Raw genomic sequence first — 13,830 nt, 5'->3', positions numbered from 1 at the left:
AAACTTGGGTTAGCACAATGAAAACCCTAACACAGCATAAGATGTTAAAGAAAAAAACACTGTGAAACATCATAAAAGGACAAAGGACTAAATTATTTCATCAATGTCCATTATGTCATTTAAATATTTCAACGTTGATTATCTATTTATGCCATATATGGTAGGTAATTCATTATAACCTCAAAATGGTAGTTAGCTACAATGACCTATTCTCTAAACCCTCAATGTAACTAAAACTTTGCTCTATTTTTTATATGCCTAATAAATGACTAAAATAAAATTTCAAGTACAAATAAAAATACGGTTTCATTTTTAAGATAAAAGCATGTCAACTTGACAATAAACTATAAATTAAAAAAAAATTTTAAAAAGGACAAAGTTAGAGGAAAAAGATAAATTAAAAGCGTGTGTCTCCTTAAGTAAACTGGCATCAATTACTAAATTATTCTTCAATTTAAAAAATATAATATTCTTACAAGTGCTTCCCAATTTTCATTGTTCAAATAACTATTGGAAGCTTCAAAGGAAACCCAAAGAGATTAAGTCATGGAGCTGACAAAAGCTGTAGGATGAATCCAGTCACAGTGACACTGGAAGAGACTGAACATATAGATGTAGAGATTATGATGTGTTATGTTCTGTATGCATTACGGAAGAAGCTATCATTGTTCACAAATTTCTAAATGCAAGCAATCTCAGCTTCTAATTACATGAAAACAAGCAGATCTTAGAGGCTAAAATTTACTTGTAAAAAAGCAAATTATGCTCATTAATATACTTTAAAAAGTGATTTTCTTGGTGAATGCTTTATAATAATAATAATAATAATAATAATAATAATAATATAAATAAAGCAGTAAATATCAAAGAGGATTTGTCCCTTCAAGAACTTGTTTTGAGATTACTTGGAGTAAAAGGGTGAATTTGAACAAAATACATTATCACCTTATCTTTGTAGGAAATATACAAAAGTACCTTCCATTCTAATGAATGTCAATGACAATGGATATCCCACAAAAATAGTGTTATCTGGACATATAACTTAAGAGTAAGCAAAGAGAACTTAGGCATTAACAAACTAAGGATCAAAATATTTCACTTACTACTAGAAAATTCAGGTAACAAAATCAAGGAACTGAGATGCAGTGAGACCCAAAATTCATACTATAGTGCCATGTTATAAGTTTGATAAAATAAAAATCAATTCGAATTATAGAGCTCTAATCAATCAACTACTAAGCATAATAAAATAGAGATTTCATGTACCAGATCAAAACAATTGTGTTGATAGTCTTCCAACACAAAGAACTGAGGTTCTGAGACCCAGCTCACAGCCTCCATGAAGACTTTTCCCAACCTCCCTCTCACCCGTGTCCCTGGGGGCTGCTCTCATTTCGGTGCCTGTCTTGTGACTTTAGATGGGTCCCTGTTGCACTTCTATTGGAATCCCATGACTCTCATTATTTGTTTACCTTAGATTCCCAAAGCCTTCCCCACCGTCCACTGAACACTGGGTGATCAATATATCAACAGTAGATGGACTGAGTGAATGAGCAATAGGGTGGGAAGAGGCAAAGGAGGGAAACAGCAAGAGATGGAGGCCAAGTTGGCACATGGAATTGCAATAAGTCACCTCAGTTAAGGCACCATCTTAATTTTGGCCAACAAATTATGATGGGATGTGCCTACATTTTCAAAAAGATTGGTAAATGTTGTCATATACTGTTGGCTCTCAGATCTCTTTGTGATTTCAAAGAAGTAACATGCATTCAGTATATACACTTTTCTTGCCACACACACAGGCAACCTATAGGGAAGTCACCAGAAATTAGGACACTGTTTTTTTTTTAAAGGCTTTGTAAAAGTGAAACTTGATGGTGTGGGGCAAAGTAAAGACAATGCCTTAAAAATTAAGCTGAGGAACCTAGATGGTAACTCTAATGTGTCTCCTTAATGATTTATAAGCAGGGAAGTGAATTTATAAAGCAAGCACAGAATTCAGGAAGGGTGCTAGCAGAGCTGGGAACAGTAATACAGCTCTTCAGAGAAGTAACCTCACTTCAAAATAACAAGATGTATGAGGAAATCCAGTATTTGATTACGAATTTTTTGAGAAGGGCCTAAGAGTCTTTGGAAAGAAAGACAGTCTGATTAACAATATTTTTTTAAAGTTTTCTTTCTTTTTTTAATGTTTTATTTATTTTTGAGAGAGGGAGAGACAGCGAGAACAGGGGAGGGTTACAGAGGGAGACACAGAATCTGAAGACAGGCTCCAGGCTCTGAGCTAGCTGTCAGCACAGAGCCTGACGCAGGGCTCAAACCCACAAACTGCCGAGATCATGACCTGAGCTGAAGTTGGACACTTACCGACTGGGCCACCCAGGCGCCCCTGATTAACAATATTTTAAACATTTTCATCTTATGCTACAGAGAATTTTTAAAGAAGGAAGCACGGGATTTATTGCTCAGCACAAGCGTAATACATCACAAAAATCAATATCTGAAATGCAAATACATTTCTACTCACAGAGGCTTAAGACACTATTCCCTAATTAAGTAAGTGAGGAATATCTTCACGATATCATCTCTCTCCTGTAAGGAAGTTACGTTTAAACTAGAAGATGCCACAATATCAACATTTGATAAAGCAGGCACAAACAACATAACCCAAAAGGGCAAACATTAACTCCTCACAGCAGGCAACTGTTGATTGAGGTTTATCATGATGCAAAATGGAAGGAGTGGGAGGGGGCACCTGATACTGAATGGAAATATGATTGCCCATATTAACTCACGTCCTTTCAAATTTCTAATCAAACCTTAGAAAAATACAGACAAGAAACAATTCAGATGGCACTGTGAGAGAACTAGACGAGCTTTTCTTCCGTCTTCCTTCCTCCCTCATTTCCTCCTTTCTCCCCCCCTTTTCTAAGTATTTTTAAGACAAAGTCCTGTGATTTAAAAAGTCGTCATTAGAGATGGAATGGAGCCTTGTGTCTTCTTTTCTACGCTCAGAACCAGTGGGAGGGCGCAGAAGGAGGCCTCCAGAGACCTCCAAATGATTTCTCACTCCATCTATCCTCCGGCCTTCATGGCCTGCGGCACATCAGCAGCTGTCTTCTTTCCAGTTCTATGTGTTCAGTTTGTATTTTATTTTGAATAGAATGAATTTTGAAGAGTGTCCCTTGATTTGAGAATCTGTAGTGAATCCTTACTTTCCTAGACTTCAAATTCCTGCTCCCCGTTTCAGTGCTCTCCACAATGTGCTCTTACACTGACAGCCTGGCCAAGGTTCTGATTGCACCCAGGGCTTAAACGGACAGCTCCACTCTGTGGACTCCTATTTAAATCAGGAATCCATGCCACAGGGCTTAATATTTAATTGTTCTACAAAGACACTTTTTCCTCTGGAATGCAGGAACAATATGACTATGCCTTCTTTTGTATTTCCCTCAGTGTCTAGAGTTACGTATTAGAAATTCAAGAAATACATTTATAAAATGGGTCAAAGAGTTCTTTTGTAAGGGAATAATCTTTCCAAAGTCATATCTGCATTCTATATTCTATGTTCTCAAGCTGCAGGTGGCATATTACGAGAGAACACTGCAACTCTCGTTAAGCTGCTGGTAAGAAAGGCAACCCATCCAACTATGGCAAATAAACTGGTATTAACTTCTAGAACTAACCATGTACATTCCCTGTGACCCATCATTTCCATTCCCAGCACACACAAAAGAGAAATATTAGCATATGTGAACCAGGAAAGGCACTTAAGAAAACCCCAAAGTATTGTTTTAAGAATAAACAACTTATAAACAACCCAAATAGCAAGTAACATGTAATAAGAGCAAATGAATATGATACAACAGTGAAAAGGGTAATGTATAGCCACATGCAGCAACAGGTGACAATAGCTGTATAAAGTTCAAGAAATGCAAAGCAAACAATAGATTTATTTAGATATTTATACAGATGTGGGGGAAACTATAAAGAGAAGCAAAGGAATGCTAAAACACAAAATTCCAGATATTGTTACCTCTGAAGGAAGGGAGTAGCAAATCTAAATCAACATTTTTTCTAATGCTGTATTTCTTAAGTCAGGTGATAGATATGAGGGCATGTCTATTATTTTTTACATCTAACATATATGCCACATAGTGTTTTTTTATAAACATTTAACATTTCCTTAAAAATGTAAGTGAAAAGTGTTCATCTCTATAATGGCTATTGCAAGAATACTAATCCTTTAGGAACTTACAAAAATGGGATGCCTGGGTGGCTCAGTTGGTTAAGCATCTGACTCTGGATTCTGTGCCCTCTCTCTGCCCCTCCTCTGCTCATGCCCTGTCTCTTCCTCTCTCTCAAAATAAATAAGCATTTAAATATACATCCAGGAGTATGTGTATGTATATGTATATGTAAGGAAGTTACAAAAAGAAACTGTGGTCTCATAGGTCATTACAGAGAAAAGATGTATCAGAGTTGCAGAGTAAACTGGGAAAGTCTACGGGCAAGTATGAACAATAACTACCTTCCCTGAAAATTGCAAACCAAAGCTGTATGATGTCAAACATACTCTGAGGCAGAAAGACAAGTATTTTCTAGACCAGAGGGCAAGTGAAGTTAGACTTTCTAGACTCGTTAGGACAAGTGAACTTCTAGGGCTCTAACAAGTACATTTCAGGGGAGCTCAGTGGAACTAGACTTAGGGTAGGACTCGGTAAGAGGAGCTGGAGCAAGAAAAACGAATTTGAGGGAAACAACAAAGAGTCAGGACCGAAGGACAAAACTGATTCCAGAATGATACAAATACAAGATGGAAATTTCCAACAGGTTATCAATCCTCTAATTTCATGTACTTCATTCTATTTTTGATTTTCCAGTATATCAAGTTCACATTGGTTCTTTCATTTATTGCCAGTGCAGTTCTCCACATTAAGTTAACACCCCACCCTAATCCTGACTGCCACTTACCAACTTCAGGCAATATATTTTGTGAAGTCTATTTTCCTATTGTGAGGCCTATAGCTGCAGCTAAGGATGTGACATCTCGTTACATGTCCAGTAAGGAGCAGGTGGTGATAACTCAAATCTGCCTCTTAAAATCTAGAGTTGTAAAAGCTTTTCTAGGATCATTCTAGTTATTATTGAATCTAGGTGAAAAACAGCTAAATTTTTAAAGCCTAAGAGTAATGCTAAAATTAAAAATTAATTTCTACTGTGTACTACACTCAATTCAAGGTTTTAAAGCGTAATTTTTATTCCTTTCTAGCATTCTGAACTTAAGATTGTCATTGTCCAATCATTTAGGACATACTTTCCTCTATTTATTATTCACACAGTATAATCTTACATAGATTTACATACAATTAAAATCATCTTACCTGCACTTTTTTTAAAGCTACTGCTACTCCATTCAAGAGACAGGTTGCTCTATAAACTTCACTAAATTGCCCGCGACCAATTTTCTTTTCTATTCGAAAGTTGGCTAATGTATTATAGCCCATATCCGGTCGTAAGGCCTTCTGTAATTAAAAACATCAGAAAAGTTTTCAATCACACAATATTCATACAATTACTGATTGTTTTCACATAAGTAGGTAATAGCTATGGTAAGCTTGCAGACATCCATTCATTCAACAAGTACTTATTGAGCCATTCACGCTGGGCACTATTCTATGTACTAGGGACACAGCAGCAAACCAAAATGATGATAATCTCTATACTCAAAGAAAAGTTCTGGCAGGGAAGAAAAACACTAAACAGGGTAAACATAAAAAATATATATACAGTATGTGAGACAGGAAGGGCAAACAAGAAAAAATAAATCAAGGGAAAAGGACATGAAATGTCAGGGAATGAAGATTTTCAAATTTTAGATAAGAACTCTCTATAAAATTATCTTCAGTTCATAGAATATAAACTTGTCTCCCTGAATCTAGTACCCCTTTGATACTTTTCTTTTTAAAAGTATCTTTGACTTGAAACAGAATGTACGTAAACACACACTTATTTTGTCCAACCTCCTAACTAAATGCATGAAAATCTGCTGAGCTTCTTGAGAGTAATTTAACTTGTACAAAGAACATTCCCAGTGGCAGGGAATTTACCACCATATCATTACTTTGCTTAAGACTTTATTTACTTATTTTTAGAGTACTGTTAGGTTCACAGCAATACGGTAAGGGAGCTACAGATTTCCGCTATAGCCTCCCTCTGTCCCATATCTGCATAGCTTTCCCCAACCCCCACCAGAGTGGTACTTTTGTGACAATTCATAAGCCTACACTGACACATTATTATCACCAAAAGTTCATAGTTTACATTACAGTTCACCCTTGGTGTTGTACAGTCTATGGCTTTGGACAACTGTGTAATGACATGTATCCATCATTACAGTATCATACAGTATATTTTCACAGCCCTAAAAATGCTCTCTGCTCCTCCTATTCATCCCTCCCTCCCTATTAACCCCTTGCAGCCACTGATCTTTTTACAGGCTACACAGCTTTGCTTTTTCCAGAATGTCATACAGTTGAAGTCATTCAGACCATAACCTTTTCAGATTAGTTTCTTTCACTTAATACATGTTTAAACAAGATTTTGCTGTTGTTCATGAAAAAAGTTATTTTTAAACTAATATTTTTTTAACTAATGTACTAGCTGCAACGAAAGCAGAGACAAACCAGAAATGCTTCCTGCTCTGAAAGGGCTTACCCAAATATATGGCAGAGGCTCTGGGCTGCTGTAAGAGAAAAGATTACAGGGTATTCGGAGCGGAGCACAACTGTCATTCCTATTTTGAGACAAAACCCAACTCCTTATAAATTTTATCAAGTGTCCTAGCGCTTTTGTTCATTTGTTTATTCATAGACTCTTTCATTCATTATATCAGTCATGGGGTAAACATTAGTTGAATATCCACTGCAGTCAGACACTGTCTGTTGCTGAAGTTGTAACATGCACCCAAGGAACACTGCCTGTGAGGCTCCTCATGACACTCAATCTATTTTAGCATCTCTACCTATACAACAAAATATAACAAAATAGTCTAACTATCAAAGGCCGGATACACTCTCTATTTTAGCTAAATATGCATCGACTTTTCAAGGTTCCTGGATTATTTATTTAAGTACTCTCTTCAAGCCTTTACCATTCTGCACACATTCTTCTGGAACTCCTCAACTCTCTGAGCCAACTTGGAGTACACCTGACATTCCTGTGGCCTATGACTAGCGTACCATCTAATGAGACTATACGTTAAATACCTATTAATGCAGCCAAAGATACCGCTGGTTCATATACACACTAAACTGAACTTGAACTCCTAATCAAGTAAGATAAACCTCTGTTAAGCCTGATGACCCTATGACTTATGCAGAAGGCTACTTTGACATATAGGCAGTACTTTACATTAACCCCAATACTTTTAATATAGTCAATATTATTACATCTAGCATGCTAGCAAAATTCTAACATTCTGCTAAAATTTCTCTGTAGTTCAAACACAAAGTTTCTCAAAAAGAGAAGCAGTAAATTCTCTTACTGTACACTGATTTTCTTTCTTCTGGAAGTCTTAAGTTATTGTCAAGAAAAATACTATTCTTCCTTTAAGACATGCAAAATATTCAGAATATAAGAAATTTCACAAATTCACATCATAAATATAATACCATAAGTAACTATTATAATAGAACAATAGTACCAACTACTATAATAATAGAGGTTCCATTCTGATACTTCAACTTAATGGGTCCTATATTTTAGGACTTTACATGTCACCTAATTCAATTCTCATGACAGTCCTATATATAGATGTTATCAAACCACACCTATGTCTAGTTGATTTCCAAGCATAGCCTTTGCTCTGCTGCCCCAGTTACCAATCACAGTCACCTAGAAGGACTCAATATGATGGGCCTCTCCATGATGATTCCAAATATGTCCAATTTAAAATCTTATCATAAAGAAAACAGGAAAAGAAACCCATGTCAAAAATGAAAACAAAAATATATACAATAAGAAAAATAAAAGAAAAATTATCAAATAAAGGGAGACAACCAGCCATGCTGTCATAAGATTTCTTTCTTTAGTCCCTGAAATTAATTTGTAGGAAGTGTCACTGTGACAAAACGGTACCTATTTAAGAAAGGAAACTAACAAAGTGCCACTTCATAGTTACAGTCCCTGGATAGTAACAACTTTTCTTAGTTTTTTAATGGTAAATAAAAGTTTCACTCAAAGAGGAGAGGTTTTTTTTTTAATTTCCTATGCTTTTTAAAGAAATCTTTTCTTAAAAAAAATATTGACACACTGGGATAGCCTGCAACATCAAAGAAGCAGAATTCTTTTCCTCCGCTATATATGTACATACCATTGTTTCTCCTGATGAAAACTTGTCACTCTCAACAGTAAAATACAACTTCATCATTAGGAACACTATCATACAATCCATATACTTTAAATCTGACTGGGAATTCCGTCTTCTGTCTGCACAGTAACTGACAAATATTAGCGTGAACTGCTAAGACAGTGTGACAACCGCATGCTGAGAGCAAAGTCTCACTAATGTGTTTTGGCGTGCAGGTTTGTAATCACACATTTACATATGCAATGACCTACATTTGCATGTCAGATCACACACTGTCTTGGTTTATTAAGACTGGGCACCTCCCTGTGCTTGGCGGCCGGAGTGGCGAGAGAGGGCCAGAGGGCGGTGTTTTTTGGCAGTTGAGGGATGAACTGCCACCAAGGATTAGGTTGATATGGCCTGAGCATTAGACACTTCATTAGACGTAATCTGTTTAACAGTGGGCAGTGTATGTAAACTTCACAGCCCATTTGCGGCACCTTTTTCCCCCTATGGCCTTTCTTCAAAGGGCAGTGTGGGTGAGTGACAGCTTGTCTCATCTGCTCCCATGTCCTGTCACCCAGCGTAGACATGGAGAGCTGACATGAGAAGAAGCATAGCTGCACATCTCCAACTACCCCTGGGTCTCTTTGCCACACTGCAATTTGTATAAAAATAAGCTTGTGTAGTAGGAGAGCTCCTTTAGGAGATCATCAGACAGGTATGACGTATACTTCAGTAAAGATTCCGTTACACTGTATGCAATGCGGTACTTCATTTTGATGAGTTATATCCTATGATAGGTAGGATTGTGTTAGGAGCTTTAAATAAAAAGATGATATCATCAAATGAGTGCACACTCAAGTAAAGATCTATTTTTAGGAAAGAGCTATATTCTCTTTTGAATGATGTCCAATTCCACATTTTTTTTTAGTTTAGCATTTGAGTTATATGGGAAATAAATAACACAGCAAAATAATAAGATTCAAATCAGTATGAAATATAGACCAAATAAAATCACTTAAATTGCCGTTTCCCTGTTCTCGGTTTGGCGTAGAAACTCTCCTGCAGTCCCTTAATGACCAGGGTATTTTTCTGACCTGCACAAAATGGCTTTTGGATTGGACATGAGTCACTTAAAAGATCTCTAGTTTTCATAAAAGTAAAAACCTACTCTGTTTCTTCCACTATGAAATAAAGCTAGTAATGCCTTACCTATGACACAAGGCCAAGTCATTTTTATACCTAGCCACGGGCCTCACCTTCCAGCCACACCACTTGCTCCCCAGTGCACCATGAGCTTTGGCCTCTCCCTGCAAAGCCATTTGCTTACTCCCCTGCCTTCTAAGTAACTTCGCCCTTCACACCTGGCAAACCACAACTCATCTTTGAGATGCCACGGCCAGCCTTCTAAGGACTCATCTTCCGTCTGTGGGCAGCTTTACTGGCTCCTGACTCTGTGTTTCCACAGCAGTCACTGAACTCTATAAACAGCTGTGCGAATGCAGGCACCGGGCCAGGTTCAGTATCGCACTGGATTTAAGGGTTTGTTTACATTACATATATATATATATATTTCTCCCTCCACACACTGAGTTTCTCAAAGGTAGAAACCAAGTTTTATCTTTGTGTCCAGATTCCATGAAAGTGGTCTGACAGGAAGTAGATAATAACTATATACTAAATAAGTCAATGTAACTGAAAGAAGTTAATGTAAAAGGCTTTAAACACATTCTGCATGATTACAACTATGGAGAGGCTCCATGTAGAATCATGCACAGAAGCAGTACAGTGTGGCGGAAAACACTCAGCCCTACAAGGCAAGGCAACTGTCTCTGCCTCATACAGCTTCCCAAAAGGTGAAACAGAGAATACCTTTAATCCTACTATTAAAGGAGACTTCAGTAATGATCCACGGTCTGGGCTAGAGTGATATGGAAACATTAAACACTGTGTTTCAAATCAATCTTGCTCCAAGCCTGACCTAGGCTTGGAATTATAAAAGCATCCACTGACTTCCAATATAGCCCATTAGAAAAGGCAGAGGTAAGGGGCGCCTGAGTCGCTCAGTCAGTTAAGTGTCGACTTCAGCTCAGGTCATAATCTGACAGTTAGTGAGTTTGAGCCCAGCATCAGGCTCTGTGCTGACAGTTCAGAGCCTACTCAGATTCTAGGTCTTTTTTTCTCTTCCCCTTCTCTGCTTTTGTGTGTGTGTGTGTGTGGGGGGGTGGGTGTGGTGTGGTGTGGTGTTAAAAGGCAGAGGTTCTGGAGTTAATCGGCAAGGCCTGGGCTCAAATTCCAGCTCTGATGCTTGGTATCTTTCTGAGCTGGGGAAGCTATCCAAACCTTGCTTCCTACTTCTGTAAAAGAGGGGTAAGCCTATTCAAAGAACTGGGTCTGGGTGAGATAATGATTATAAACTACCTAGGACAGAGACGAGCACAGAACAAGTACTTCGTATCAGTGAAGACTTTCTCTTCCCCAAGAGTGCCAGCAGTGACAACTTTCCACCAACTCTCATAATAGGGCCCTATCTGTTGCTAGACTTCCCAATGCCAAGGGCGCAATCCCTGGAAATTCTCAGTATCACCCAATGCTGGGCTCTGCCTTCCATCTGGGATACCTCATTTGTCATGTGGAGTATCCTCCTGATTCACAAATGAAGACTAACCCCCTGGGTATAAGGCTACTTAGATGACAACACAGTGTATCTATAGAGTTTATTCTGCCCAATATCCTTTTAACAGTTACTGGGGGGAGGGCATTTAATACATAATAACATGCTTGCAGTTTGGTTATCTGGTTAGAACATGCTTAAAATAAAGTTTAAGATCGCAGGCACACTAAAGAGGAGAATAAGTGGTTCAAAGCCCATAAACCCTAGCAGTTTGAAAATGCTTGGCTTCAGGACACAAGAAAACTCAAAGGGCACAGCTAACTCAGTACACAGTATCTTCTACAATACTGAAATAAAGACTTCATATCCTGTGTCTAAGTATTTTCAAACAGATTAATTGTTGAAAGAAGTCTTAAAACATTAACAAATTAATGTGGATAACAAGCCTTATGTGTGACTTCTCAATATTACTTTCTCTCTTAATTACTAACTATAAGACACCCATAACTCTCAAGGAATACTTAAAAATGTTCTTGGAAGCATTTATATTATATTTTTGTGGTAAGTTATTATGTTTAAACTCATAACATTTCTGAATCTACATATTAACACATTATATTATATAAAAAGTACTCTGAAATCTCAGAAACAAAAAATAAATATTCAAAATTATAGGTAACAACTAAGAAATCAAACCTGAGAATGATAATAAATATTGTTATTCTTCAGAATATTTAACACCTTAAGTATTCTGGTTTCCTAGTAATGCATCTCTTGTTGATTTGAATGCAGTCTAATCACATAACACCAGATCTTGCTAACTAATTGGGATTAACTTCTATATGTCAGTCTGCCTTTACTGCTTCCTTCATATAAAACTTTTAAAATAAAACTCATTCTGCTGTGCAGTGGCTCTTATTCTCACAGGTGCAGCAAACTCTTTAAATGATGATTTCCTAAGACTAAATTAATTTCTTTAATTTGCTTCAAATTTGAAGGCAAGGACATTTTTTAATGTTTATTTATATTTTGAGAGCAAGAGAGCAAAAGAGCAAGAGAGCGACAAAGCAAGAGAATGAAGAATGAGAACCAGAGGGGGAGGGGCAGAGAGAGAGGGAGACACAGAATCCAAAGCAGGTGCCAGGCTCCAAGCTGTCAGCACAGAGCCCGACAACAGGGCTTGAACTCATGAACTCTAAGATCATGATGTGATCTGAAGTCAGATGCTTAACTGACTGAGCCACCCAGGCGCCCCTGAAGGCAAGGATATTTAATGAGCAATAAAATAATTCAGGATAACATTAGGATGACAAATCTCTCTAGGAAAATTAGACGAGTCACAGCATGGACTCAATAAACTCCTCAGAAAATTCTTTCCTGATAATTCTCAATGGTATTGTTATCAATGAGTTAATATATAAGTCAGCATTAACTATATTTAACATCATTAATAAAGTTTTCATTGTTACTGAAAATTTATCTCCTACTAGTGGTTTTCATATTACCAATTATTCAAATTAATAAATTACTTTATATTTTATATAAATATTACTGGATTTCTCCAAAAGTTAACAATAACAAAACTTCAAAATCCCCTTCAATTTTATTTAGAGATAAAGTTCATGCTATGATCTTAAGGATGCTATTACTCATCACCAAATTACTCAAACTGGAATACCCTATTAATGATATTTAATATAACTGTGTCAAATACTGTTTTCTACAAACTTTCTACAAACCTCACTGGAAGCCAAAACAAAAAAACAGAAAAACAACAAACAAAAAATAGAGCATGTGTCACTAAAATCTAATGATCCATGCCTTTTTCTATCTCTTGAAGATTTATTGAACTATTTCAAAGGTAACCTATTCCTAAAGATACTAAGTGTTGGAAATTTGCAACAGATTGAACAATGTGCTATTAATCATTACAACTGGCTTTTTATCAAAGGAGGAAATTCACTATAAGAAAAGAAAAATGAGTGACCAGGTATAACTAATTATCCAGTTAAATATTTATAAGACCCTGGTACTTATATCATTTAATCATCATTAGTTATACTACCTAACATAATAATTACTGTATCTAAATTATATAACCAAAAATACTATCTTTCCCACCTTATCATGAGCAGAATAGTTAATTAACGACAAAGAGACTTCCATTTCCCCCACTCCTCCCATGAGCACCACCAGCCATACCTGGTTAAATAAAATATGGCAAGGAAAAGTCTCTGACTGAGAGAAAAGGAAATTGAGATCGGGAGAAATGGAGGAAAGAGGTTTTCTAAAATGTCATTATTCCAAAAGTATTAACAGGGAATAGGATATAAACAAATGAATACAAAATACAAGCAATAAAAAGTAAACAAATACATGATAGTATCTAAAATTGATTCTGCACACTTAATTACTAGGCAGAAAAATACAATACAGTGATAAAATGGAAAAGGAGTGGATAGTTCTCTTAGATTGGGTAATTTAGGGATGATCTTACTGAGGAGGTGACACTTACATTGAAATTAAAAGACCAGAAGGAAACAGCAGAAAAAAACAGCTGGAGAAAATGTCTTAAGAACTAGCCTGGTGTGAGAAGGGAAAAGGCCAGCGTAGGTGTAATGCAGAGAAGGGGGTAATGGTAAGGGAAGAGGTTCGAGAGGTAAGCATTGACAAAATCACACAGTGCTCTGACAGCAGCGGCGAGGTGCTCGGGTTTACATGGGAAACACTGTGCTTTGACCCACTATGCACTTCGCAGAGATAACTCGCAGTGCTGCATGGAGAAGGAACCAGAGAGGAGGGGAGGGAAAGCTGGAGAGGAAGCAGGGAGATTGGACATGGGGATGGTTACAGTGTTACAGTG

At 37.0% G+C, this 13,830-nt stretch overlaps 1 protein-coding gene across 1 annotated transcript in view; it reads right to left on the bottom strand.

Moving 5' to 3' along the window:
• Window positions 1–13,830, bottom strand: part of NEK7 (NIMA related kinase 7) — a 92,975-nt gene that overhangs the window by 63,786 nt on the left and 15,359 nt on the right. Inside the window, exon 2 of the mRNA XM_029935407.1 lies at window positions 5,385–5,525. Coding sequence (XP_029791267.1) covers window positions 5,385–5,525 — 141 coding nt within the window. The remainder of the gene's footprint in view (window positions 1–5,384; window positions 5,526–13,830) is intronic.

Source organism: Suricata suricatta, chromosome 3 (assembly GCF_006229205.1).
Source record: "Suricata suricatta isolate VVHF042 chromosome 3, meerkat_22Aug2017_6uvM2_HiC, whole genome shotgun sequence".
NCBI lineage: Eukaryota > Metazoa > Chordata > Mammalia > Carnivora > Herpestidae > Suricata > Suricata suricatta.
The sequence above is the reverse complement of the archived record's forward strand: the minus strand, read 5'-3'. Positions and strand labels throughout refer to the sequence as shown.